Source organism: Rana temporaria, chromosome 2 (assembly GCF_905171775.1).
Source record: "Rana temporaria chromosome 2, aRanTem1.1, whole genome shotgun sequence".
NCBI lineage: Eukaryota > Metazoa > Chordata > Amphibia > Anura > Ranidae > Rana > Rana temporaria.
In genome coordinates, this window is record NC_053490.1 from 228,658,584 (window position 1) to 228,684,107 (window position 25,524).

The following is a 25,524-nucleotide window of genomic DNA, read 5'->3' on the forward strand; positions in this document are numbered from 1 at the left end:
GTAGGGTGGCATGGCAATGCATTTTAGGGTTGGTCCACCCAACTCATCGCATGTAGTATCTTGTTCTTGTCCCTCAGAAGATACTTCAAACTCACCGCTGCTAAACTCAGACTCTTGTTTTCAAGAGTCGACTGACCCTTTGCTTTTGCATGAGAGTAAAGGGGCTGATGGTAGCCTTCTTTGGGGCAGTTAAGTATAACCAGTTTCACTCTAGACCCCTACAAGTCATTGGTTCAGTCTCTGCACAAAACAATTCACCTGTCACTGAGGACCACGTTGTCTCCCACAAATGCAGCTCTAGAGCTTGGAAAGTCTTTCCTTTCGATCTCCTGAGGGTGTCATTGCGGGAAACACTGGAGGAATCTATCTCATAATCAACAGTCGGGAGCTTTGGACAATTTGGTTGTCCCTATAATGCAAAACATCATGACTGGTGGATCATCTGATCAGAATCCAGTTGGACAATGTCATTCATCAACCATCAGAAAGTACTTTTTAGTCTTTTACGGATATTCCCCTTTCCACCCTTACTCGCAAGTTTGCTTTCTTTGTTACCATCACCTCTGTGAAGCATGTGTCTGAACTAGTGGTTTTGTCTTGAAAAGAACTCTTTCTGGTTCTCTGGTCTTACATAGAAACAAGGTAGCTTTGAGGCCTCATTCCTTGCTAAGGGGGTTTTAGCCTTTCATCTCAACCAGGACATTTTGCTTCCATCCCGCTTTCTGACTCCAGATTGCAAAGGCAATGGGGGTTTTTTACTAAAGACCAATCCACTTTGCACTACAAGTGCAATTCAAGTGCACTCGGAAGTGCAGTCGCTGTAGATCTGAGGGGGACATGCAAGGAAAATTAAAAACAGCATTTTTGCTTGCACATGATTGGATGATAAAATCATCAGAGCTTCCCCTCATTTCAGAGCTTCCCCTCAGATCTACAGTGATCTACAGCGACTGCACTTCCAAGTGAACTTTCAAGTGTACTTGCGGTGCACTTGTAGTGCAGAGTGGGTTTGCCTTTAGTAAATCAACCCCAGTGTGTTCCAGCACGGTGCAAGAAACACTCACAGAACATACCTTTCTCAAACTGTATTCTGGTGTGATCTGATGCTGAAAGAGATCAGCAGCATTATGATGCAAAAAAAAAAAAAGCAGTATTTTATGAAATAAAGACATGTCAATTGACTAATATACAGCGATTTAGCAAATGGCCTATTATCTAGTTCTGGTTTACGTTTACTTTGAATTATCTCATTAATGGTTTCATTCTTTTATCAGGCTTTATAACTGAGGAAAATATGAAACAGTCTATTTATTTTTCAGCTTTAGAGAGATATTAGTACTGAAATCAGCTCAATAAATACAGATTTACAGAAATCAAGTTATTTAATTTTTTTCTAGTACAGTATATCATCTCAAATCTGTAAGGAATTAGATCAATTTCAACAATAACATTCTCTTTCTAAAAAACTGACAGCACCAAGAGTTATCTTAGTTTTGAAGATCATTTACCTTGTTTTATCTTGGAATGATTCGTCATAGCTGTCTGCGATATCAAAGTTTAATCAACACATATTTAAGTAACTGTGCAGAAGCCAAGGTGTAACTAAACACAAAAGATGAAAAGGCTGATAATGTAATTGTTTCCTGGATTATTCTCTTCTTACATAATATACAAATACAATATCTCTATTTAGAATCTCAGTTTTTACAAACAGAAGGTCACAATCTCAAATGTAGGGCACTTCTATATGATAAAAAAAATCAGTCTTGAGCAAAGGACGAGCATCCAATCTATTTTCAATCTGTAACCATCACTAAAAAAATTTAATAGGAAATCTATCTAGTTTCTGGGAATAACCAACATGATAATTGGGCTCACTGAAGCATAATAAGGGCTGTGTCAACAGGAGTTCTTTTCAAATGCTGCGTTTGCTATTTGAATGCAAAGGCAGCTTTTGATAGGAAATGCCCATGTTTGACCTCCTTCCTCTGCAGTTAAAATGTACCTCAATAGAACATGCTTTGTCCAAAGAAATACAGTCCAATGCAAGGCAGGTCAAAGCATCTTCTGAACTGCCATGTGTACTGCTGACTCTAAGTCAAAGGGATTGTGCTGAACTGTGTTTTGCATGCATTGAGATGCTGGAAAACAGTACCCATCAACATGAGCCCTACGTCTGTCATGTGTATTCTGAGTGTAACAGGGTATTAGGCCCCTATTGTTTACATCTGGGAGAATGGCTGTTGTAGTTTCTGAAAGCATCACTGGATGTTACTGTTTGCCCTGGTTTTGTCCTTGTGGAGTTATCTGGAGTTCTGTTTGTGAGTAGTCCTACTCAGAGGGTTGCTAGGTAGCCTTCATGTGTTTCGAAAACCATGCTCAATAGGAGAAGATAAAAGGACCTGGTTGGAGTACTCAAGGAGCTGTTAGAAACAGAGGCAGGGAAGAGACAAGATCATGTAGAAAACTGCATTCTAACATGCTTTTCCCAGGGGGAAAACAGTGGCGAGTGAGACCCCCTAGGATGGCAAAGAATGGAAACAGCAGTGATAGTCGGCTACATCTCATGAGCAGGGATGAGCTCAAGCATGTTTGGATCCTGGTTCGAACCACACACATGAGCGAGCACACCAGGAACCTACCACCTGTACTGGGCCAAACATAAGCAGTTGAGGCATAGCATGTAAATTTGTGGCATAAAAAAGACTGTCTCAGTCGTTTATGATTGGCCCAATACAGTGGCAGCATCCTGGCAGGTGGGTTTGGACTAGGATGAGAACATGCCTGAGCACATCCTTTCTTATGAGAACTATGATTTGTGAGTTCTTGCATTAGTATAAGCATTAAAGTTTTGAAGATGTTTCTGAAAGTATTTTAAGAGTACTTTTTGTGCTATTACCTTATTTTTGGATTTACTTATCATATCTTTGGACCTGCAAAATATAACTTTGGACTTTTGTGTATTTTTGCTGAAAGTTCAGTAAATGCCTTGGTAAAATGGAATTGGGGAAAAATATTAAAACTAGATGAGAGTGTAAAGAGCAATTGTACAAAATCTCTGTGAAACGGCCAATTTCATAGCTCCTAACTGTCCCTGATTTTAAGGAACTGTCCCTGATTTGGAACAAATTCCCTCTGTCCTTTCATCCTCATTTGTCCCTCATTTTGGTCTGTTCTATACAGTTGTGTGGATTTTTATCTTTCAAAAACTGTTTTCCAGTGCTAATCCTTTCATCCAATTTCTAAATTGCTGCGTTTGTAAATTTCAAAGGCCATTATAACGGAATAGTAGTAATAAAAAAAGCACTTGTGGATTTAACCAATCATTTTTTTTTAATAATTCTCTAACCACTTAAGCCCCCCGGAAGATATGGCTGTTCAATGACCGGGCCATTTTTTGCGATACAGCACTGCGTGGATTGTGTGACGATGTACCCAAACAAAATTGATGTTCTATTTTCCCACAAATAGAGCTTTCTTTTGGTGGCATTTGATAATCTCTGCGGTTATTATTTTTTGCGGTATAAACAAAAAAAGAGTGTCAATTTTGAAAAAAACACAATATTTTGTACTTTTTGCTATTAGAAATATCTCTTTTTTTTTTAAAAAAGCGAATTTTTCCCTCAGTTGTGTATTCTTCTACATATTTTTGGAAATAAAAATCACAATGAGCTTATATTGATTGGTTTGCTCAAAAGTTAAAGCATCTACAAAATAGGGGAAATATTTATGGCATTTCTTTTTTTTTTATTAATATGTGTGCCGATCAGTGATTTTTACCGGGACTTGACATTATGAAGGATAGATTACACACTTTTGACACATTTTTGGGATCATTGACAATTATACAGTGATTAGTGCTATATAGATGCACTGATTACTGTGTAAATGTCACTGGCAGGGAAGGGGGCAATAAAGGGGTGTTCCCTCATGTGTGTTCTAACTGTAGTGGGAATGGACTTACTAGAGGAGATAACAGATCGTTGTTCCTAGCTAGTTGGAACACACGGTCTGTCTCTCATCTCCTCACTGAACAGGGAGGTGTGTGTGTTTACACACACACCTTCCTGTTCTGGCTCTTGTGCCCATGATCACACATGGCTGGCGGTCATTGTGACCGCCGGCCATGCACATCGGCACCCCTGTAGTGCCTGCTATCCCCGCTTAAAAGGCCGACTTACAAGTACGAAGGTTCACGGGAATGTGCCGACCTGCCACCGTATAATGACGGTGGCTGGTCGGCAAGCTGTTAAACGGGTGTGACAGGGGGTGTGACCTATACCTATATATTTTTGCTAATAGGTGTCCATCATTCCCATCTCAAAATGTATGCCAACGTAACAGTGAAAGTAAACCTGCTAGCACACTATTAAGGTATAAAGTATAACATTGTGAAAACAAAAACGTGCAGCGCTAATAAAAAGGTGAACAAAAGTTAAAAAAAATAATCATAGCCTAACTTATGCATATATACCTCATGTGAAAACATGAAATGATGTGTAACAAACCCCAAAAAACTGAATAAAGTACAGTGCATAAAATAAAATAAAACACCAAAGTTCAGGGATTAGCTGAATTCAAATAGTCCCAGGTATTTTAGACATAAAAGACTTAGGGGATTATTTACTAAAGGAAAATCCACTTTGCACTACAAGTGCAGTCGCTGTAGATCTAAAGGGGGACGTGCAAGGAAAATAAAAAACAGCATTTTAGCTTGCACATGATTGGATGATAAAATCAGCAGCGATTCCCATTTCAGATCTCCCCCTCAGATTTACAGTGACTGCACTTCCAGTGCACTTGTAGTGCGAAGTGGATTTTCCTTAAGTAAATAACCCCTAGATCTAGTCTAGTGCTGGAAACATTGTATAGTGGGGGACAGCTCAAGATGGAGCGTGAGTATTGCAGTAAAAGCAACTTTTTTTATTTTATCAATTTCTTTCTGCTTTAGGCCTCTTGCACGCAGGTGGCTGTTCTGCCACTGTTAAAAGCATGTTTTGTTATTTTGAAATTCCAAGACTCCAGGCACAGCGATCACTTGCAGTTGTACATTGCGATTAGCAGCGTTTACATGCGGCTGCGTTTAGCTGCGGTGGAACATTCTTGCCATTTTTGATGTGCTTCCTCTTGTTTTTCTTTCCTCGTTGGCGCTGCTATACGCAGGTGAAGTAGTACACTGTGATTACCTGCGGTTATGTGCAGATAGCTGCGCTAAATCCGTCCTGGACGCAGTCAAATGTATTTAATCTAACTGCACAAAACCCCATGTAACGAAACCGTCGCTAAACGCAGTGTGTGAATGGGGCCATAGGAAAGCATTGTGTGAGTTTAGGTGCGGTAGATAACTTCATTTATCCGCAGCTAAAAGATGAATTCTATCCGCCTGTGTGAAATGAGCCTAAAAGTAAACCTGTATTGAGAGGGGTTGCTTTTTTTTAAAATGTCAGCTGCCTGACTTCATTACTGACTAGAACACAAACACAGAGCAGAAAAATCAGTGCAAAGTTGAAGGTCAACAGCAGCATACTTGTTTCTGGTTACTGGCTTAGCGGCATGAGGATCAGAAAGACAACCAGACAAACTGAATTTTCAAAAGAGGCAGCCTCTGTTTTTTGTTTTGTTTTTATCATGAAAGGTTTCTGTTAATGTGTATTGTTAATATAGAAGTATCCTACACTCACTCTCTTATAGAGTTACCCAGTAAACTAGAGGTTATGATTTTTAAGCTCTATAAAGGGACATACTGTTATGGATGGGGCAACTCTACAGTTCACTTTTTAAATGTTCGTCTATAATAACAATAAAATAAAAAATATGTATCTGTTTATCTTTTTGATTTGTTGCATTCTCCTAATGCTACGCTTCCAATTATTTGAATGCCTCTGAGCAGTTTTGCGCTGTGTGTATTTTTGTTTTTAGAAGACACTGTAAACGTTCTTAATTTAATTGGATATTATGTAACTGCGATATTTCCTTGTCATCACATTATTTTAAATGAAATTAACATGTATATTCTTCTGGGCTACATATACTCCAATAATTAACACTTTTTGTCATATCCACAGGGTTAAACATTTAATTGTGAAACATGTGTAAATTAACAAAGCAGTCAGTAATGGGAATAATAAGGCTGTAATTTCTTGGGTGAAACTTTGGCTCGGCATTACATACAGCAAACTAGATGTTTCTTTTTTCGCTCACGTGTTAATTAAAGCCATAAAGTAATAGTTGAATTACAGCTTTTCAATATATATATATATATTTTTTTTTTTTGGCAGTCACTTGACACAAGCGGGGACATTTGAAGATCTTCGAATTGAAAGCTGCCAAATCAACCCTCCTGTACCAAGGAATGTGGAAATGAGGAGAGATCCAGTTCTTGGCTTTGGATTTGTCGCTGGGAGCGAAAAACCTGTTGTTGTCCGCTCAGTTACACCAGGCGAGTTATTGTACTTGAAAAAATATGTAAATACGGATATTGGTAAAATATAGAAATTAAGCAGAAATTATGGCTATCTTTACATTAAAGAGGTACTTCAGATTCTTCCAACAATGCACTATATATTTGTACAGCCATGCTGTAAATACATGCAGAAAATATTTTATTATTTTGTGCACTTAGTGAGATCTTCCCATACTCTCAGTATGCAGATGAACTCCCCTGACAAATGTGACAGCCAAAATAATTAGTTGTCAGCATATGAGTCATGACTTCTTTATATGGGGATAAACAATGGAAATTATGTCAAACCCAAGCATCTATAGAAAGATTTTTTTCCTATTAATGCTGCAGATCATATACTTCCTATATGCAGAACGCTATGTAATGACAAAAGGAAGAAGCTTCATTTTTGCAACACTATGTTGTACATTGTGTACAAAGTGTCCATTGTCACAATAGTTGCAGGTTTTATTGAAGTTCTCCTTTAAGGTGGGCTCAAAAAGACAAAGTGATCACTTTCTGTCTGCAGAATATCATATGTAATGGAAACGTTATTTTTTAAAAAAAATATCCATTGTTCTGAGGTTTATTTTTGTCTGTAGCACAGTACCGGTAATTAGATGCATTTTGTGGGTACAAAGACTGTGGAGCATAGCACAGTGATTAGGCATAGACTCTGTTTAATCATCCCCCTTTAAGTCCATCCCCCAAAATCTGACTGAGCCCATTGTTCACCACATTGTTCTGCACACCACAGAACGTATTTTTCTGCTGTGTCCTAGAGTGTCCTAGGTCTTTCATTATTCTAGTCATGATCACATTTTGTTAAACTTGACTATTTAATTGTAAACCGGACATATTACCTGGGTGTTGCCAATGTTTACATATTGTTCGTACTGTTTAAATATTGATTTAGAAGTAATATATAGAAGCCTACCAGTCCATAGATGTAGTGGCTGCATTAGTTTGGCTTTTGTTCTTTATGTTTGCCTGGTTATCCTGATCCCAGGCTTCCTGTCTTAAGATGACAATGATCATCTATGGTATTGTGTCTGTAGCATTCTCTAGTGTACAGTCTAGTGTGAGAAAATGTTATTTCTGACTCACAGTAGCCTGTGTGAGTCTGGGAAGGCTCAGGTTAGGGGGCTCTACAGGTCAGGCCTCTGGTACCTCACCCTGGTTCTAGAAGCTGCTTAAAGTTTTCTAGAAGTTGGTAAAAGTAGGAGATGAGGCTCTGATCTGTATATTTATGGGAATATGGCCAATCCCCAGGCAGAAAGCCTAGGAGGGTGGTTGGGTCAGCCCATAAATATTGTGAAGCCGGGTCAAAAGGCATTAAGTTGTAGTTGGGTGGAAGATGGCATGCCAAGGCTGTGTTGTGGAGCATGGCGGGAGGGGGCTCTGCTTCCAGGATGGAGCTGATGAAGGAGAGAAGCTGGACAGAGGGCTCTTGACCACCCTTATGTCTCTTCTAGAAAACACCTTCGCAAGCATGGAAGGACCTGGACAGCATGAAGCCTGAACAGCAGTCTTTTCCATATCAGCAGGATTCCAGGGACAGTGTTAGTACCTCTACATCCCCAAGGCCAAAAAGGGAGAAGGCTGCCAGATGCAATATCCAGCAAGCTTTCAAAGGACAGTTCCACAGCTAAACCCAGTGCCTTGTCCTGGGGCACTTTACAAGGCAGCCAGGTGGGCTGGTATTTTTAGAAGAGGGGACATGGAGCTCCTTCAAGTTTGGAACTTTGCTAAATTCCACTAAGGAGACACAGCGCTCCTACAAAGGGAATTCTTACTGCCATTTCAATATAGACTTATTTTGTTCCAGAGGACATACACTCCAGGATTTGGCATTTTGCAGTGCACAAAGTGCCTTAAAGCGACACTAAAGATACATTTAAAAAAATAAAATAACAAACATGTTATACTTACCTCCACTGGGTGGCTCGTTTTGCACACAGTGGCCCTGATCCACGTCTTCTGGGGTCCCTCAGCGGCTGTCATGGCTCCCCCTCCGCGGGAGCTTTCGACCTTCATGCGAGCAAGCTTGCATGGTGGAAAGCTTTTGCGGGTGCGCTCCCGTGATACAGCGGTGTGCATAGCCGCCGACTGTATCACTCGGCCCCGCCCCTCACACGCCGCGTCATCAGATGTGATTGACAGCAGCGCCAGCCAATGGCTGCGCTGCTATCAATCCGTCCAACCTAGGCAATCAACGGCCAGGCTGGGAACCGAAGAGGATGACGGGGATGAGCACGGGACTTTCGAGGGGTGAGGAAAGTAAAACAGGGGCTCGGGGGGGGGGGGGGGCATTGCTGTCGGTTGTTTTTTCACTTTAATGCATATAATGCATTAAGGTGAAAAAACATTTACCTTTACAACCTCTTTAGGGATGTTGTTCTTTCAAATCAAGTTGGGCATCCCTTAATACATTTTCCCCATCCAAGTTATTTTCCCTCAATAAAACAACAAAAACAAGCCCGTAAACTGATTTTTGTCTCTGAATGAAAGTTGAAAAATGCATGTTGCCTGGCTGTGCAGGAATATGGGGGAACCAAAAATCCAGCAGCCCTCTTGGGGGTAGCGCTACATGTCTATGGAGGGGTAGTATTGTCAACCTAGGACTGGACATGCACCCTTTACCTCTCTTCATCGCCATATCATCTTCTAGATTGTAAGCTCTAATGAGCAGGGCCCTCTGATCCCTCCTGTATTGAATTGTATTGTAACTGTACTGTTGTAAAGAGCTGTGCAAACTGTTGGCGCTATATAAATTCTGAATAATAATATCATAGGAGGAGGCATTCTGTAGTCCAGAGAGAGGGATGTTATACAACTCTGTGGACAGGGTGCCTTCTGCATCCAAGTGTGCTCAGTTTTTCTTTATATTCAAGTATATGTTGATGCTCTCTATGCATCAACGGTCATTCAGCCAACATGTTTGAGTGGTTTTAAAACAGCTGACATGTAAATACATTTTTTTAAATGTGGACATTTATATAGCTAATTTGAAAAGCCTTACTTAAAAACAGTAATTGTTAACCCAACTATATATAGAGATGGAGCAGTGCAACTAACCCAAGCAGTGTCTGGCACATAGTAAATGTTTCCTTTCTGTTAAAATGCATATAATGATTCAAGGAGGTTGCAATTAAGCTTCAAATCAAATACTTAGCCAAGTGAACTGGAATACAACTATAATTAGTTCTATTTAGATGCATATTTGTGATGCTAACAAAATAGCCGTCTGCTATTCTTGAGCAGCAGTGCATTTAAGAGATTGATTAGAAAGTAAATAAGGGATTCAGTCAGTCATGGCTTAAATATACATCTCCCTCCACAAAATTCACAACAAATGTCACTCAAATTAATTAATTATTTTACTTATTGATACATATTTTTCTAGGCTTAAATTCAAATCAAAGTGTAGCAACTGATAAATGAACCTATCCATTCAGAGGCATTTATTTTTGCTTTGCCTGATTCCTGAAGCAAAGCTCATTCGTATGCTACATACAGTCTGTTACAGACTGTTCCAAGTGACTAGACGTCACATATTTTGGGACACTGCTGACATAAAAGATTGCAATGAGAGAATACAAATGAGTGAGCTTATAACGTATCTTGAGGGCCAAAAATTATTTTCTATTCCGAAGAGGTTATAAAACACGAAGAACAATGTTTTTACAATAGGAGGACAAGGAAATTTAGGAGTAAGGCTGTGTGACTGCCTTGCTGTCTGTAGAGAAAACCCTCGACTCTTGTTTTCCTTACCTGCCAAAAATGTACTAATTCACAAGGACAATTGCAACCATGGTGTATGATTAGAGCTGTGCTGGTGGGTAAACTCAGTGGGTGGATGGTATCTGGGCGTAAGAGTAGAATTATGAGTCACAACACCCTCCAGTTTTGTATTGCAAATCATGTTAAACTTGTTTAATAAGCATACGGTAGTCACTCTAAACCCAACAATATACAGTACTGTGCAAACGTTTTAGGCACTTGAGAATAATGCTGCAAAGTTTTGATACTTTAACAGTAATGCAATGAATATTTTATATTTATAAATTAACAATTTTCAAAGCGCATTTTTTTTGTTTTCTCACTTTGCTTTTAAAACAGCATCAGTTCTCCTATATATACTTGCACACGGTTTTTAAGGCACTCAACAGGAAAATTATTCCAAACATTCAGACAGATCACTTAGGTAGATTCACGTAGGGGCGCCTAACTTTAGGGTGGCCTAGTCTAGTCTTTTTAGGCTACACCACCGTAAATTAGTTAGGCTAGTAGTGATTCTCAAACCACTTACCTGGTAATTTTCGGCGGCGTAGCCTAAAACGAGCGGGCGTAAGCGCGCCTAATTCAAATGACTTGGAGGGGGCGTGTTGTATGGAAATGAGGCTTGACCTCACGTTTTCTGACATTTTATGACACTGCGCATGCACCGGGCGACTACATTTCCCAGTGCGCATTGCGGCTAAGTAGGCCATACGGGCCTTTTGATTTTGACGTGTACGTAAACGACTTAAATCCCGATTCGCGGACGACTTGCGCAAACGACGTAAAAAATTCGAACCTCACGGCGGGAACGGCGGCCATACTTAACATTGTTATTCCACCTCATAGGTGGAATAACTTTAGGCAGCCTATCGCTTACGGAAACAACGTTAATCGACTGCGGCAGGCTCGCGTTCGTTTGGGAATCGTCGTAAATGCTCATTTACATAATCTACTCCGGCCGCAATGGAAGCGCCACCTAGCGGTAAGCCAAATCATTGCGATCTAAGATAGGACGGCGCAAGCCGTCCTATCTTAGATATGTTTAAGTGTATCTCTGTTAGAGAATACACTTAAACATAGGTCGGCTTAGATTCAGAGTTAGGTCGGCTTATCTGTAGATAAGCCGGCCTAACTCTTTGTAAATCTACCTAATAGTTCCTCCGTGGGTTTAGGCCGTATTAGTTGTTTTTGTCTATTCATGTAATGATAAACGGATGCTGGTTGTGTTCAGGGTCCTGTGGTGGCCATGCCATCTCTTTCCAGATTCCTTGTTCTTCCTTTTGCTGTTCAGAGTTATAGTTTTGGATGTATGTTTGGGGTAATTGTTCTGGTGCAGAAGAAAGTTGGGACCAATCAGATGCAACTGCATTATGCAAAAGTATCTGCCTGTTTTATTTAGCATTGAGGAAACCATTAAAGGCCAACTTCATAATTTAGAACAGGAGCCGGTATTCTGCTAACCAACATTCCAGCATTGTATTCCTCTCCTCCAAAACTCTAGCCTTTGTTCCTCGACATCATCATGCATAGTGCAGGGCCTTTTTACCCTGCATTGTACATGGAGGGGGCAAGCATATAACTCTAGCCATGAGCAGCATAGAAAGAAGATTGCAACTACCCGGATGGAGCCTGTTGGAGCGTGGACTATAGATAAATATATGCCAGCACCTCTAGACTTAAAGGGGAGTTCCAGCCTTTTAGTGTTTAGTAAAAGAAACAGACACTTACCTGCTCCACGGTCCAGTGACGCGGCCGCCCGGAGCTCCGCTCCTCTCCCTCCCCTCTCCGGCCGGCCGGTGCCTCCATTCATAGTGTGGGCACCCGGCCGTGACAGCTTTTGGCTTCATGGCCGGGCACTCACTGCGCATGTGCAAGTCGCTCTGCGCTTTATGAATGGACATGCAATCTCCTGGGACCTGTCATGTGTCCTTGGAGATCGCCTAAAGGGAGGGGCCGCCTAAGGCTAGAAGAGAAGTCGCTGAGGCGGTCCCTGGGCAAAAGGAGGAAGTGGGACAGGAAGTCCCACTCCTACGAAGCCCCCACTCCCCCCCAAAAAAATTACATGCCAAATGTGGCATGTAAGGGGGTGAGAAGTGCTTAAAGCTGAAGTTCCATTTTTGAGTGGAACTCCGCTTTAACTAGCATTTTTCTTGTTGTGCCCAGAAATTGGCTTTAATTCTGTCCAAACCCCTAACTCTATGTGCAGAAATGCACATAAACCTCCTACATACATCACTGTTGCCACATAGAGACATTCATCCTTGCACTGCTATCCAGGAATTTGTCAAAGAAACTGCCTTCTGTTACAGCCAAAATATTTGAAATGTGGACTCCATAGTCCAAAGCACCTGCCGCCGTGTTTGACCAGTTCTTGTGTTTTCATGCAGGAAAGTTACTTGGCCTTGTTTTAACATGGATAGTATGGCTTTTTAGCTGCAAGTCTTCCATAAAGACCACTTCTCACAAGACTTTTCCAGACTGTACACTATAAATAATTTCCTGTAAGAGACCATGTTGATGCAATAGGATCACACTGTATTTTTTTGCTATGCTTAGTTTTACCATTGTATAAGGTTTCTTACAGGGAGGTGGAGGTAGCATTTATAAGAACCGATCCCCTGTAATTGCCCCCTGCAGCAGCTGAAAGCTGGTCTGTCTTCCTATCTCTAGGGACACTTTCAGCTGCTCAAGGGGAGTACTACAGGGGTTTGGTTCCTCTAAATGCCATCCCCATCACCCCTCCTGTTCAGCTTCCCTCCTCTTCTGCTGCCTAGGCCCCACTGGGTGACTGACTGGATCACAACCAATCACTCACTGTGTTCATTCATAACTCATAACTGAAGCATAGTAAACAGTTTGTGTATGAACAGGAAGAATGTAACTCTCCCTGTTAATTAATTATGTGTAACTGAGGTTTTAGAGAGATCACAGTCATCAATCCCTTTCACTTTCTCAAAAGTGAAACATCAGGGATCTAATTATACCCCTGATATTTTACCAAAGCCTCCAAACAGGGCTGTTAAACTGTAAAATTACTAAATAATTAATACAATTGTAAAAAATAATAAAAAAAAAATTGTAAAAAATACTAAGGCTCAGTTCACACTGGAACTGGCTGCAGATCGCACAGGAACGCTGTGTGTCCCCATTCTCTAGTTCAGGGATGAGTCGGGGCCGAATCTTTGCCTGAAACAGAGTTAAAGAAGCACAGCGTTTCTGTGCAGTGCGCTCCGCAGCCGCCCCTGAGTTATGTAAACCGGCTCCATAGAGATTCGGTCACAATCTCCTGCTATACGAATTGGATGTGGGGAAAAAGTAAGGGCTCATTTACATGGGTTCTCTGGCCCATACAGTGTGGATGAGTGGTTTGTATGTGTGGCTGGAGCCGCCTGTTACTCTATGACAGGTGTGTAGGTGTGGTTACACTGTCTGTGTTAAGGGCCATACACCTGCACCCACATGCTGGTTTAATTAGGCCTCATCTGTGGTCTATGAATCCAATAGATCTCATGCTTTAAGCGTTTTTGGTGTAGGTACCCGGCCCACAACTCCCAATTTTACTGTTTCTACATCATAGAATAGAATGAGAAGGAATACAAGTTCCCCCATGACTCTTTATAAAATGATTGTAAATATTGGATTGCTTATTGACTTTGGAATTACTTTAATCGCAAAGTGTTCCCCTATTCTTACACCGAGGGGTCTTGTGGTGTAGCCTACATACGGCAATGAATCTTTCTCTACAACTACAGAAAGTTATTTTCTGTAAGGCCTCGTACAGACGACCGGATCTATCCGCTGGGAATGATCCGTGGATCAGTTCCAGCGGACAAATCCGGACGTCTGTACGGCCTAGCGGCCTAGCCGATATTTATCCGCGGAGATTCGTCCGGTCGATCGATTTCAAGCAGATAGAAATTTCTTAGCATGCTAAGAAATCTATCCGCTTGAATCGTGTCCAGCGGATTGATCCGGTCGTCTGTACAGACTCACCGGATCAATCCGTCCGCTCCCATCCCTCGCATGTGTCGTAATGATTCAATGCATGCGTGGAAGTAGTTACCTTCCAGCGTCGCGCACGTCGCACGTCACCGCGGATGTATTCCGCGCGGATTTCGATCTGATGGTTAGTACAGCCATCAGATCCAAATCCGCCAGAAGATTTATCCGCTGGAAACGGTCCGGCGGACCTTTTCCAGCGGATATCCTCTCATGTGTACGGGGCCTAACTCCTTATCCCCATACAAGATAGGCAGACTCCTTTTAATAAGATTGAATTAAGATAGGCAGACTCCTTTTGATTTGGATAAGTGTCCACTGATGTCCCTTGGTTGGCAACATTAGTTGCAAAGCTATATAAAAGAAATACAAGAAAAGGTGTTCCATATCAGTGTAATATTGACACCATGATAACACCAAAATACATAAAAACACAATTTTATTAATAAACAATATAAAACCTAGTATTTGAAATTATAATCCCAAAAGACTTTAGTATATTGTACAGACTAGATATGTCAGCTTCTTTTTGTGAATTTCTCTGCTTCTTTGGGACATTTAACAAAGCCGTTATTGATGTCTAAAATATAGAAATATATTATTTCATCTGAAAATATATTAACCACATCCACATTAACCAATTAGTTACAAACATTCAGCAACTAAGAACTTCAAACAGTTGACATGCCCCTTAAACTTGATTGGGTATTTGAAATAAACATGATTACATAACTAAAATGTATTCCAATAAATCCATCTGTATATCAAAATAAAGAGCTCAGAAGATTCATTTAAAGTTCCTAAACTCTAAGGAAGTAGCCAGAAGAGGTGTATTGTTCAGCTTAGTATACACTTCTGCAATCATTGGCACCACACTGGCCCAAACATTGCATGACCTGGTTGGATGGGCACTGTTCTATTGTCATCAAATGATTTGTCAAGAAAGAAAACCCATTATCAGATGTCTTCTGCATTGTGCACCTGTGTGAATATAGCCTTAATAATCAGTCCCACTGCATCCAGGGAAATATCTGCATTCTCTGATATTGTATCATTCATTTTATTGTATTTATTTTATTATTTATTCCGAAACCACAAGTGAGTGTGTATATGGATACAGGCATTAGTTATATTCTTCCAGACACAGCGTTTGCGTCAAAGAAAATACAACACACATTAATATATCATGATGGAATTCCAGCATGTGGTCTGTCCTCCACAGAAACTGCATCAAACTTACAACAATAGAAAGTAACTAAGAAATATAAATCCATGGGTATCTTCTATATCTGTGACATAGGGAGTGATTTCTTCCTGGGGCTCTTTGCTTTCCTAGGATTTATATTGTAAACTTTACAAAGGATAGAAAAGTTGGATACAGGCTGTAGGAGTAGTCATGGTACACAAATCCCCTCAGCCTGAAATTATGTAACTGGGGACAATTTAGGCAACTGGTGGAAAAGAAAAGGGAAAGAAAAAAGAGGGTGGAGTGATTGAGAGAAGAGTTGGGTTGGGACTCAACTCTGCATTGTTTTAATCTGGGCTTAAAGTAAAAAAAAGTTGTGTATTGCACAACAAAACGGTGTTGTAGCCACTGGGCCGGATTCAGATACAATGGCGTATCTGTCCATCCCGCGTAACATATCTCCGTTACGTTACGCCGCTCTAACTTTGGGCGCGAGTTCTTTATTCACAAAGAACTTGCGCCCTTAGTTACGGCGGCGTAACGTATGTGTTGCGGCGTAAGGCCGCGTAATTTAAATGGGGATGTAGGGGGCGTGTTTTATTAAAATTTTGGTTGACCCTGCGTTTTTTACGTTCTGTTTGAACGGCGCATGCGCCGTCCGTAAAATATCCCAGTGTGCATTGCTCTAAATGACGTTGCAAGGACGTCATTGGTTTCGACGTGAACGTAAATTACGTCCAGCTGTATTCGCGAACGACTTACGCAAACGATGTAAAATTTCAAAACTTGGCGCGGGAACGACGGCCATACTTAACATTAGCTACCCCTCATATAGCAGGGGTAACTATACGCTGGAAAAAGCCAAACGCAAACGACGTAAAAAAAAAGCCGGGCGGTCGTTCGTTTCTGAATCGGTGTAAATCCTCATTTGCATATTCGTCGCTTTAAAATACGGAAGCGCCACCTAGCGGCCAGCCGGGAATTGCAGCCTAAGATCCGACGGTGTAAGACACTTACACCTGTCGGATCTTAGGGATATCTATGCGTAACCTGATTCTATGAATCAGGCGCATAGATACGACCGCCGGAACTCAGAGATACGACGGCGTATCAGGAGATACGCCGTCGTATCTCTTTCTGAATACGGCCCAGTATAAATATTTTCATCAGCAGGTTTCTTCAGTCCCTTTTATTGTGGAAGAAAGGTCCTCCCTATGTTTGCTATAACTTATTCTGGGGACTTCAATACGGCAAAAAAAAACAGCAAAGATAATGTATGGCCTCCAGTAACACATCGAAACCACCAAGTTTTACTTTACTGCAGAGTAGACTGATGAAGTGAGATTGTTTTTAGGACTGTGGATATCCAGGCAGTGATAGAGCACCAAAATCCCCAAATAAATTGAACAGTGGAATGGTGAATGGGATTTTTTACGGGTGCGAACGAATTATAAAATATATCAATTTTTTTGTATATAAAAATATTTTTATTTTGTATAGGAGAGTACAAGTACTAAGCGATACAATATTACAGGACAGTAGAATCAGTTGACATTCCCTTTTATATAAAAATATTTTTATTTTGTATAGCAAAATAAAAAATATTAATAAAATTAAAGGAGGGTACAAGTACTAAGCGATACAATATTACAGGACAGTAGAATCAGTTGACATTCCTGACATGTTTCGCCCATAAATCGAGCTTCTTCAAAGGTGAAGGAACTGTCCGGCTAATAGTACATGTATTCTAAAAATAGAACAGTACAAAACATTTTTTTTTATCAAAATCAGTCAATATAAACATTATTCAATAACATTTTTTAAATGTATTACATTTTTTAACATTTTTTAAAAAATATTTTTTGCCTGTGAATCCCCAGTCCCCAAACGTATTCTACTGTCCTGTAATATTGTATCGCTTAGTACTTGTGCTCTTTTTTTTTCTGTTTATATTTTTTATTTTGCTATACAAAATAAAAATATCTTTAGATATAATTTATTTGATATATTATTATTTGTTCGCACCTGTAAAAAATCCCATTCACCATTCCACTGTTTGATGAAGTGAGATATTATTATCAAATGATTTTTATGGGTTACTACACCATTTTTACTCTATTGTTGAATGAACTTTGCAGCCCAAAGAAATGTTTCAGTGCTCCCTTATATTAAAGTGTAAACATTTGCATTCGTAAGAATGAGAATAATCTGAGTAATGGTGCTGGCAACAATGATATATGGCTTATTTATTTATTGATCTCAAGAATCACCCCTGGTCTCCATGATTTCCATTTATATGCTGTGACATGAACTTTTTTTCTGTATTTAATAATGTTATCACAGCCTGCAGGTAATATAGATTCTACAGAGTCTGAACCAATGCAGGACTGAAAATGGTTCACACTTTAGTACACTTGTCATATTCAATGTCAAGCACGATATGGTAAAGAACATCAGCTACATTCACTTTCTGTTTACTTTAAAGTTTACTAAAGGATTTTTTTTTAGCTAAATAGCTTCCTTTACCTTACTGCAGTCCTGGTTTCATGTCCTCATTGTTCGTTTTTGCTTTGATGTTGCTGTAATTCCTCTCTGTTCTGGACACTTCCTGGTTGTCTGTTTCCTGATCACCACAGTACTGGGAGATTTTTCACTGTGGTCACTAATCAAGGAGGTGTGATTACTGTGTGTCTAAAACCCCTCAGCACCAATCCAGTTTCGTTTTACAAAGCATCACTGCCCTCTATTGGCTCTCTGGCTCTGTACATCAGAGAGCCAGGAAACAACAGCAAAAACGAAACTAAACTACAAGTACATTATATGATTGTTTTTTATCTATTTTTAATAATTTTTAAAAGGAATCAGTTAACTCTATGTCCTTTAAACAGTAATTTCAGCTAAAAAAAAATTTCCTTTAGTGACACTTTAAGTAGGGAGAAAGATGCTTAGAGAATAATCAATACAGATAACATTTTAAAGTATTATGTTGCACTGTTACCTGTGTGTACTATTGTATGTACTTTACTATACCCTGTACACACAGGTCGTATGTTGGGAGACATCAGTCGGTTCAATGAAAACCGGACGACCTTCAGCTTGCGCATGTCAGCCGGTCGGACAGAAGCCAGACAAGCATGCCGGACAAGCATGCTGGAAAAGCAGCAGCCGACCGGCTCCTGATCAGCGCTCTCAGCCAATGGCAGAGAGCTCTGACCAGAGTGTTCTGGCGGGGGTGTTCTTCCCCCTGTCAAAACACTACAGCTCAGCGGCTTCAACCGCAGCTGTCAGTTTGTTTGTTTTTCCAGCCAACCCATGTACCGGGCTTTACTATCACAGCACTATTGTGCAAGGACTGGGACATACAGTAAAAATGCTTGGAGAAGAGCTTAGAGAGAAGAGAGTTTCATAGAGGAGCTTGGTATAAATGTTCTCCATAGTTTCTCTATATCACAAATAATTTAATACTGCACTGGTTTAAAAATAAATAAATATCAGCTCACAAACTATTGTATAGCTCGATGACTCTTTCTCCTAGCACCAAATTCTTAGTTTCCAACTAATTTCTATGTGAAGTTTTACAGATTTGGTGTTAAAATAAAAACCCTATTTAACCACTTCAATACCAGACACTTTCACTTCCTTCCTGCCCAGGCCATTTTTTGGCTTTCAGCGCTGTCACATTTTGAATGACAATTACACAGTCATGCAACACTGTACCCAGATTAAATGTTTATCATATTTTTCACATAAATAGAGCTTTCTTTTGGTGGTATTTCATCATCACTGGGCGTTTTTTTTTTTCTAAATTCAGTGTTTACTATTGTGATTAGCTGTGATTGTCCACAGTTAACCGCATGGTACAGATGGGCTGTGATTGGCCATGTCTGTACCATGTGATCACTGTGACCAATCACAAAGATCAACATACTAGTACACAATGAATGGCATAAATGGAAGCCATCCATTGTGTACAATTGTCATGTGATTAGCTGTGATTGGTCACAGTGTTCACAGGGCACTGGCAGCAGGCTGGTACTGATCTGTCATCCACCAGACACAGTGGGTTATAGATAGTGCTGCAGAGCAAACCGTGAGGTGCAATTCTGGAAGGACGTTATACGACATCCACCCAGAACGGGAGAGCTCCTGCCCAGCCATCATATTACTATGGGCTGGGCAGGAAGCAGTTAAAGTATGACATGTTTTTTTTTATTTCCATACTATTTTTTACTGCAATTAAAATTCAACAAGGAACGAAAGTGTGAATTTTAATAAAATGTATTGTTCCCCTCAATATTGTGTTTAAATTAAAGAGTAACTCCACTTTGTTGAGAAAAAAAAAATTACATATGGGTAAGCTACAGTTTGTACTGTACATTACAAGGATTTTTAACAAACTTTGTTGCAGATTCCTACCTTTTGTTAGCTGTTTGTCTGTGTCCATGTGCTTACTGATCCTGTATGGGAGTGGTTTTATAATTATCTATTAGCTGCAGCACCTGCAGGGCACTAATGAGCAAAGCTGCAGGGTCCTTATCCCTTTAGAGGTGATTTCCATTTGGGAGTGTGTCACCAAAAATGAAGTTTTTGTTGCAGGGGGTGCCAAAAACCTGACTTGTATCTTAGAACAGACTTCTGGGAAAATCAGTGAGCCAATTACACAAGGAGGAAATGGCATTTTCAAGGAGTGTTCTGTGCAGAACACCTCCAGGTGATCGCCCCTAATCTTTAACTCCTTCTCAGCCAGTGTCATTAGTACAGTGACAGTGCATATTTTTAACACTGATCACTGTATTAAAGTGGTTGTATACCCCACTTTTTGACTTTTAGCCACAGGTAAGCCTATAATAAGGCTTACCTATAGGTATAAAGAATATCTCCTAAACCTGTACGGTTTAGGAGATATTCCCCCCGCAATGCGCCGCTGATTGCAGCGGCGCATGCGCAGCGGGGATCCTCGGCTAAAGGACCGGCAGCCGCCGGACCTTGCCGAAGTGACATCATCGCCGCTCCAGCCAATCACAGCGCTGGAGCGGCGATACCCAGTAGACACGCCGGAGCAAGATGGCATCTTGCTCGGCGTGGACCAGGTAAGTTCTCTTCACCTCGTTTTAAGGTAAGTATTTCATAATGAGCTAGTATGCGGTGCATACTAGCTCATTATGGCTTTTCCTTTACAGGTGTAAAAAAAAAATTACAGGGTATACAACCGCTTTAATGTCACTGGTGCCCAAGAAGTGTCAAAAGTGTGAGTTAGTGTCCAACTGTCCGCTGCAATATCACAGTCCTGATATAAGTCACTGATCGCCACCATTTTCAGTAAAAAAAATAATAAACAAAAATATCCCATAGTTTGTAAACGCTATAACTTTCGTGCAAACCAATCAATGTATGCCTATTGGGGCTTTTTATTATCATAAATATGTAGCAAAATACATACAGGGAGTGCAGAATTATTAGGCAAATTAGTATTTTGACCACATCATCCTCTTTATGCATGTTGTCTTACTCCAAGCTGTATAGGCTCGAAAGCCTACTACCAATTAAGCATATTAGGTGATGTACATCTCTGTAATGAGAAGGGGTGTGGTCTAATGACATCAACACCCTATATCAGGTGTGCATAATTATTAGGCAACTTCCTTTCCTTTGGCAAAATGGGTCAAAAGAAGGACTTGACAGGCTCAGAAAAGTCAAAAATAGTGAGATATCTTGCAGAGGGATGCAGCACTCTTAAAATTGCAAAGCTTCTGAAGCGTGATCATCGAACAATCAAGCGTTTCATTCAAAATAGTCAACAGGGTCGCAAGAAGCGTGTGGAAAAACCAAGGCGCAAAATAACTGCCCATGAACTGAGAAAAGTCAAGCGTACAGCTGCCAAGATGCCACTTGCCACCAGTTTGGCCATATTTCAGAGCTGCAACATCACTGGAGTGCCCAAAAGCACAAGGTGTGCAATACTCAGAGACATGGCCAAGGTAAGAAAGGCTGAAAGACGACCACCACTGAACAAGACACACAAGCTGAAACGTCAAGAATGGGCCAAGAAATATCTCAAGACTGATTTTTCTAAGGTTTTATGGACTGATGAAATGAGAGTGAGTCTTGATGGGCCAGATGGATGGGCCCGTGGCTGGATTGGTAAAGGGCAGAGAGCTCCAGTCCGACTCAGACGCCAGCAAGGTGGAGGTGGAGTACTGGTTTGGGCTGGTATCATCAAAGATGAGCTTGTGGGGCCTTTTCGGGTTGAGGATGGAGTCAAGCTCAACTCCCAGTCCTACTGCCAGTTTCTGGAAGACACCTTCTTCAAGCAGTGGTACAGGAAGAAGTCTGCATCCTTCAAGAAAAACATGATTTTCATGCAGGACAATGCTCCATCACACGCGTCCAAGTACTCCACAGGGTGGCTGGCAAGAAAGGGTATAAAAGAAGAAAAACTAATGACATGGCCTCCTTGTTCACCTGATCTGAACCCCATTGAGAACCTGTGGTCCATCATCAAATGTGAGATTTACAAGGAGGGAAAACAGTACACCTCTCTGAACAGTGTCTGGGAGGCTGTGGTTGCTGCTGCACGCAATGTTGATGGTGAACAGATCAAAACACTGACAGAATCCATGGATGGCAGGCTTTTGAGTGTCCTTGCAAAGAAAGGTGGCTATATTGGTCACTGATTTGTTTTTGTTTTGTTTTTGAATGTCAGAAATGTATATTTGTGAATGTTGAGATGTTATATTGGTTTCACTGGTAAAAATAAATAATTGAAATGGGTATATTTTTTTTTTCTCTTAAGTTGCCTAATAATTATGCACAGTAATAGTCACCTGCACACACAGATATCCCCCTAAAATAGCTAAAACTAAAAACAAACTAAAAACTACTTCCAAAAATATTCAGCTTTGATATTAATGAGTTTTTTGGGTTTATTGAGAACATGGTTGTTGTTCAATAATAAAATTAATCCTCAAAAATACAACTTGCCTAATAATTCTGCACTCCCTGTATTGGCTTAAATTGATTAAGAAAATAGATTTATTTCAATTTTTTTATTGGATATGTTTTATAGCAGAAAGTAAATAATATGTTTTTTTGTTTATAGCACAAAAAATAAAAACCACCAAGGCAATCAAATACTGCCAAAAGAAAGCTCTATTTATGGGGAAAAAAATTACATACATTTTATATGGGTAGAACATCGCACAAAAGCGCAATTGTCAGTTAAAATAATGCAGTGCCGTATTGCAAAAAATGGTCTGGTCATGTAGGGGAGCTAAATCTTCCAGAGGTCAAATGGTTAAAGGACATGTTAATGAATTGGAAAAACAAGCTCTCCTCCCTAGTCAATACATTTACCATTCAGCAACCCCCCAATTACATCCTAGCAGAGCTCTACTTACCTTCTGCTGGGTCCTTCAGCACTCTCTACTCTTACAGGCCAGGCTGTAGATAGAGAAGGAGCCTGCAACCTTCAGAGAAGGTAAGTCAGGACCTGTGTTTGTATGTAAGGTCAGTGGTTTATAGAGGGTGTAATGCCGCGTACACACGATAGGTTTGTCTCATGAAAACCGTCGAATGGACCGTTTTCATCAGACGAACCGATCGTGTGTGGGCCCCATCGTTTTTTTTATCCATCGGTGAAAAAACTAATACTTGTTTTAAAATGATCTGATGGTTAAAAAAACGATAGAAAAAAAACGATCGTGTGTGGGCACGTCCATCGGTTAAAAATCCATGCATGCTCAGAATCAAGTCGACGCATGCTCGGAAGCATTGAAATTCATTTTTCTCAGCACGTCGTAGTGTTTTATGTCACCACGTTCTGACACGATCGGTTTTTTAACTGATAGGCCCTGTACACACGATCAGACACGTTTTCATCGGACATGTCTGCTGGGACACACCATCAGACCAAAATCCCCGCGGACAGAAAACGCGGTGACGTGGCGGCGACGATGACGCGGCGACGTGCGCGAACCAGGAAGTTCAATGCTTCCACGCATGCGTCAAATCACTTCGACACATGCGGGGGATTTCGGTCCAATGGTTAGGTGTACTAACCATCGGACATGTCCGACAGACAGGTTTCCACCGGACAAGTTTCTTAGCATGCTAAGAAACTTTTGTCCGCTGGAAACCTGTCCGGTGGGCCGTACACACGGTCGGACATGTCCACGGAAACTGGTCCACGGACCAGTTTCAGCGGACATGTTCGGTCGTGTGTACGAGGCCTAAGTGTGTAGGTGTAGGCAAGACTTATGAAAGTCAGCTTCATCGGATATCTGATGAAAAAATCCATCAGACCGCTTTCATCGGATGAACCGATCGTGTGTACAGGGCATTAGGGTATTTTTTGTGCAATTTGTGAACCTTTCCGTTAAACTATTGTCAGCTCTACACAAATATATGTACTGCATGCAGTACATTTTTTATCACAGGCAAACAGACCAGTTTCAGACAAATACACTTTTTAAATAAATATGTAATTAATTTTTTTTTGGGTGATGTCTTTTGTGTAAAAACTTAAGAAAGTTGACAGAACGCAAATATCCTGTGTATCTGCAGGATGAACCGTGTCACCGGCAATAAATCAGGCCCCTGCTTTCAGAATTGTCTGTGTGCCCTGTGGTCTTTCAACCGCCTCGCTATTCCTTACATATAAGTTTCACTCACCAGGGTGTATGTCTGTTGTTACTTCCTGCTGTGTGCACAGAATTATATCTTAGTGGATCGCCACACGCTTTGCTGTGTTTGTCTTATTATACATGCGGATGCTTCATTAATTCTTCAACAAACAGCTTCTAGCTCCTGAAGTTTAATCCTCTCTGTCACTTCATGCACTTGTTTTTCCATTATGGTCATTTCTGAGTGTCTTGGAAAGGTGATATTGCTTCCACATGGAGTGTGGATTGTTATTTACAGAAAATACACTAACAATTGATTCATTCTTTTGGGCTGCACAGAATCCATCCATAGTATCCACTCTGCACAACTAATTTGCGCAAAAAAAAATGTCCCCCCTTTGCCCACCTGCAATTAAAATACTATTATTATTTTATTTATTTTTTTATCATATTGTTTTGATTGTTAGCAAAACCTTGGCAACCACTTTAACAGTAACATGTCATTATGAGAGAAACACTGAGACTGTTGCTTATGACTTCTCCTCTACAATAAAAGTTGCCTGGCTGTCGGTGGTTTTAATATCCTTGAGGATTTGATATAGTCTGGGAATCAGCATTATAACCAGCAGTCGCCCGTCCATTAGGGGTGCGCCGGTGCCGGACTCCCCCCATCCATGTGCCCAGCCCAATAATCTACATGCAGGGCACCGGATGCATTGATTGCAATTTTGTTTGTTTGTTTTGAAGCACGTGGTTAGAGCCAATGGCTCTAAAAGGCTTCAAAAAAGGGTGGGCTTGGGGTGCGGAGCACATGCGCCTTAAACCGACCCAGTTGTATGACAATAGCGAATGAATATTCGCTATTGTCACACTGATTCTTTTCCGAGATATATTCTCAGACCTGTTTCCCAAAAGGAGAAGCGATCCTATTGGCCTAGGACAGGGGTGTCCAAACTTTTTTCAAAGAGGGCCAGATTTGATGAAGTGAACATGCGTGAGGGCTGACCATTTTGCCTGACATTCTTTGAACCATTAAAATTTGGTCTAAGTGTGTTTGAGCACTAATACACTGCCCAACAAGAATTATGTTTGGTGACGAGATTAGCTTGGGCGTGTTATTTGGATATATCGTGTTTATCAGCATATAACAAGGACCTTTACTTTAGGAGGGAAGTTTCAGGAAAATAAAAAAATATTAAAATAAATGTGAAGCAAAATTAGGGGCAGTGCCCATCTGCAGCCCCACCGTTGCCATGAATGCGCCCCACCATTGCTATGAATGCAGCTCCCCCGTTGCCATCAGTGCAGCCTGATCCATGCCCATCTGCAGCTTCGGAAGGGACAGGGAGGGGGTGGGACAAGCGCCAACATATTACATACAGGAGAATCAGTTTTCTCGGCGGCCTCTTTAATACAAAGTCCTGCCTCCTATGATGGACAGAAGAGTCCTCCAATGGCAGCGCAGGAGATGGGACTTCCTATTACAGAGGCCG

General features: G+C 40.8%; 1 protein-coding gene across 2 annotated transcripts in view; it reads left to right on the forward strand.

The window, feature by feature from the left end:
* Positions 1-25,524, forward strand: part of FRMPD4 (FERM and PDZ domain containing 4) — a 456,264-nt gene that overhangs the window by 302,770 nt on the left and 127,970 nt on the right. For both annotated transcript variants that reach the window (XM_040336513.1, XM_040336512.1), the window contains exon 4: positions 6,279-6,439. In XM_040336513.1, the coding sequence (XP_040192447.1) occupies positions 6,279-6,439 (161 nt within the window). The remainder of the gene's footprint in view (positions 1-6,278; positions 6,440-25,524) is intronic.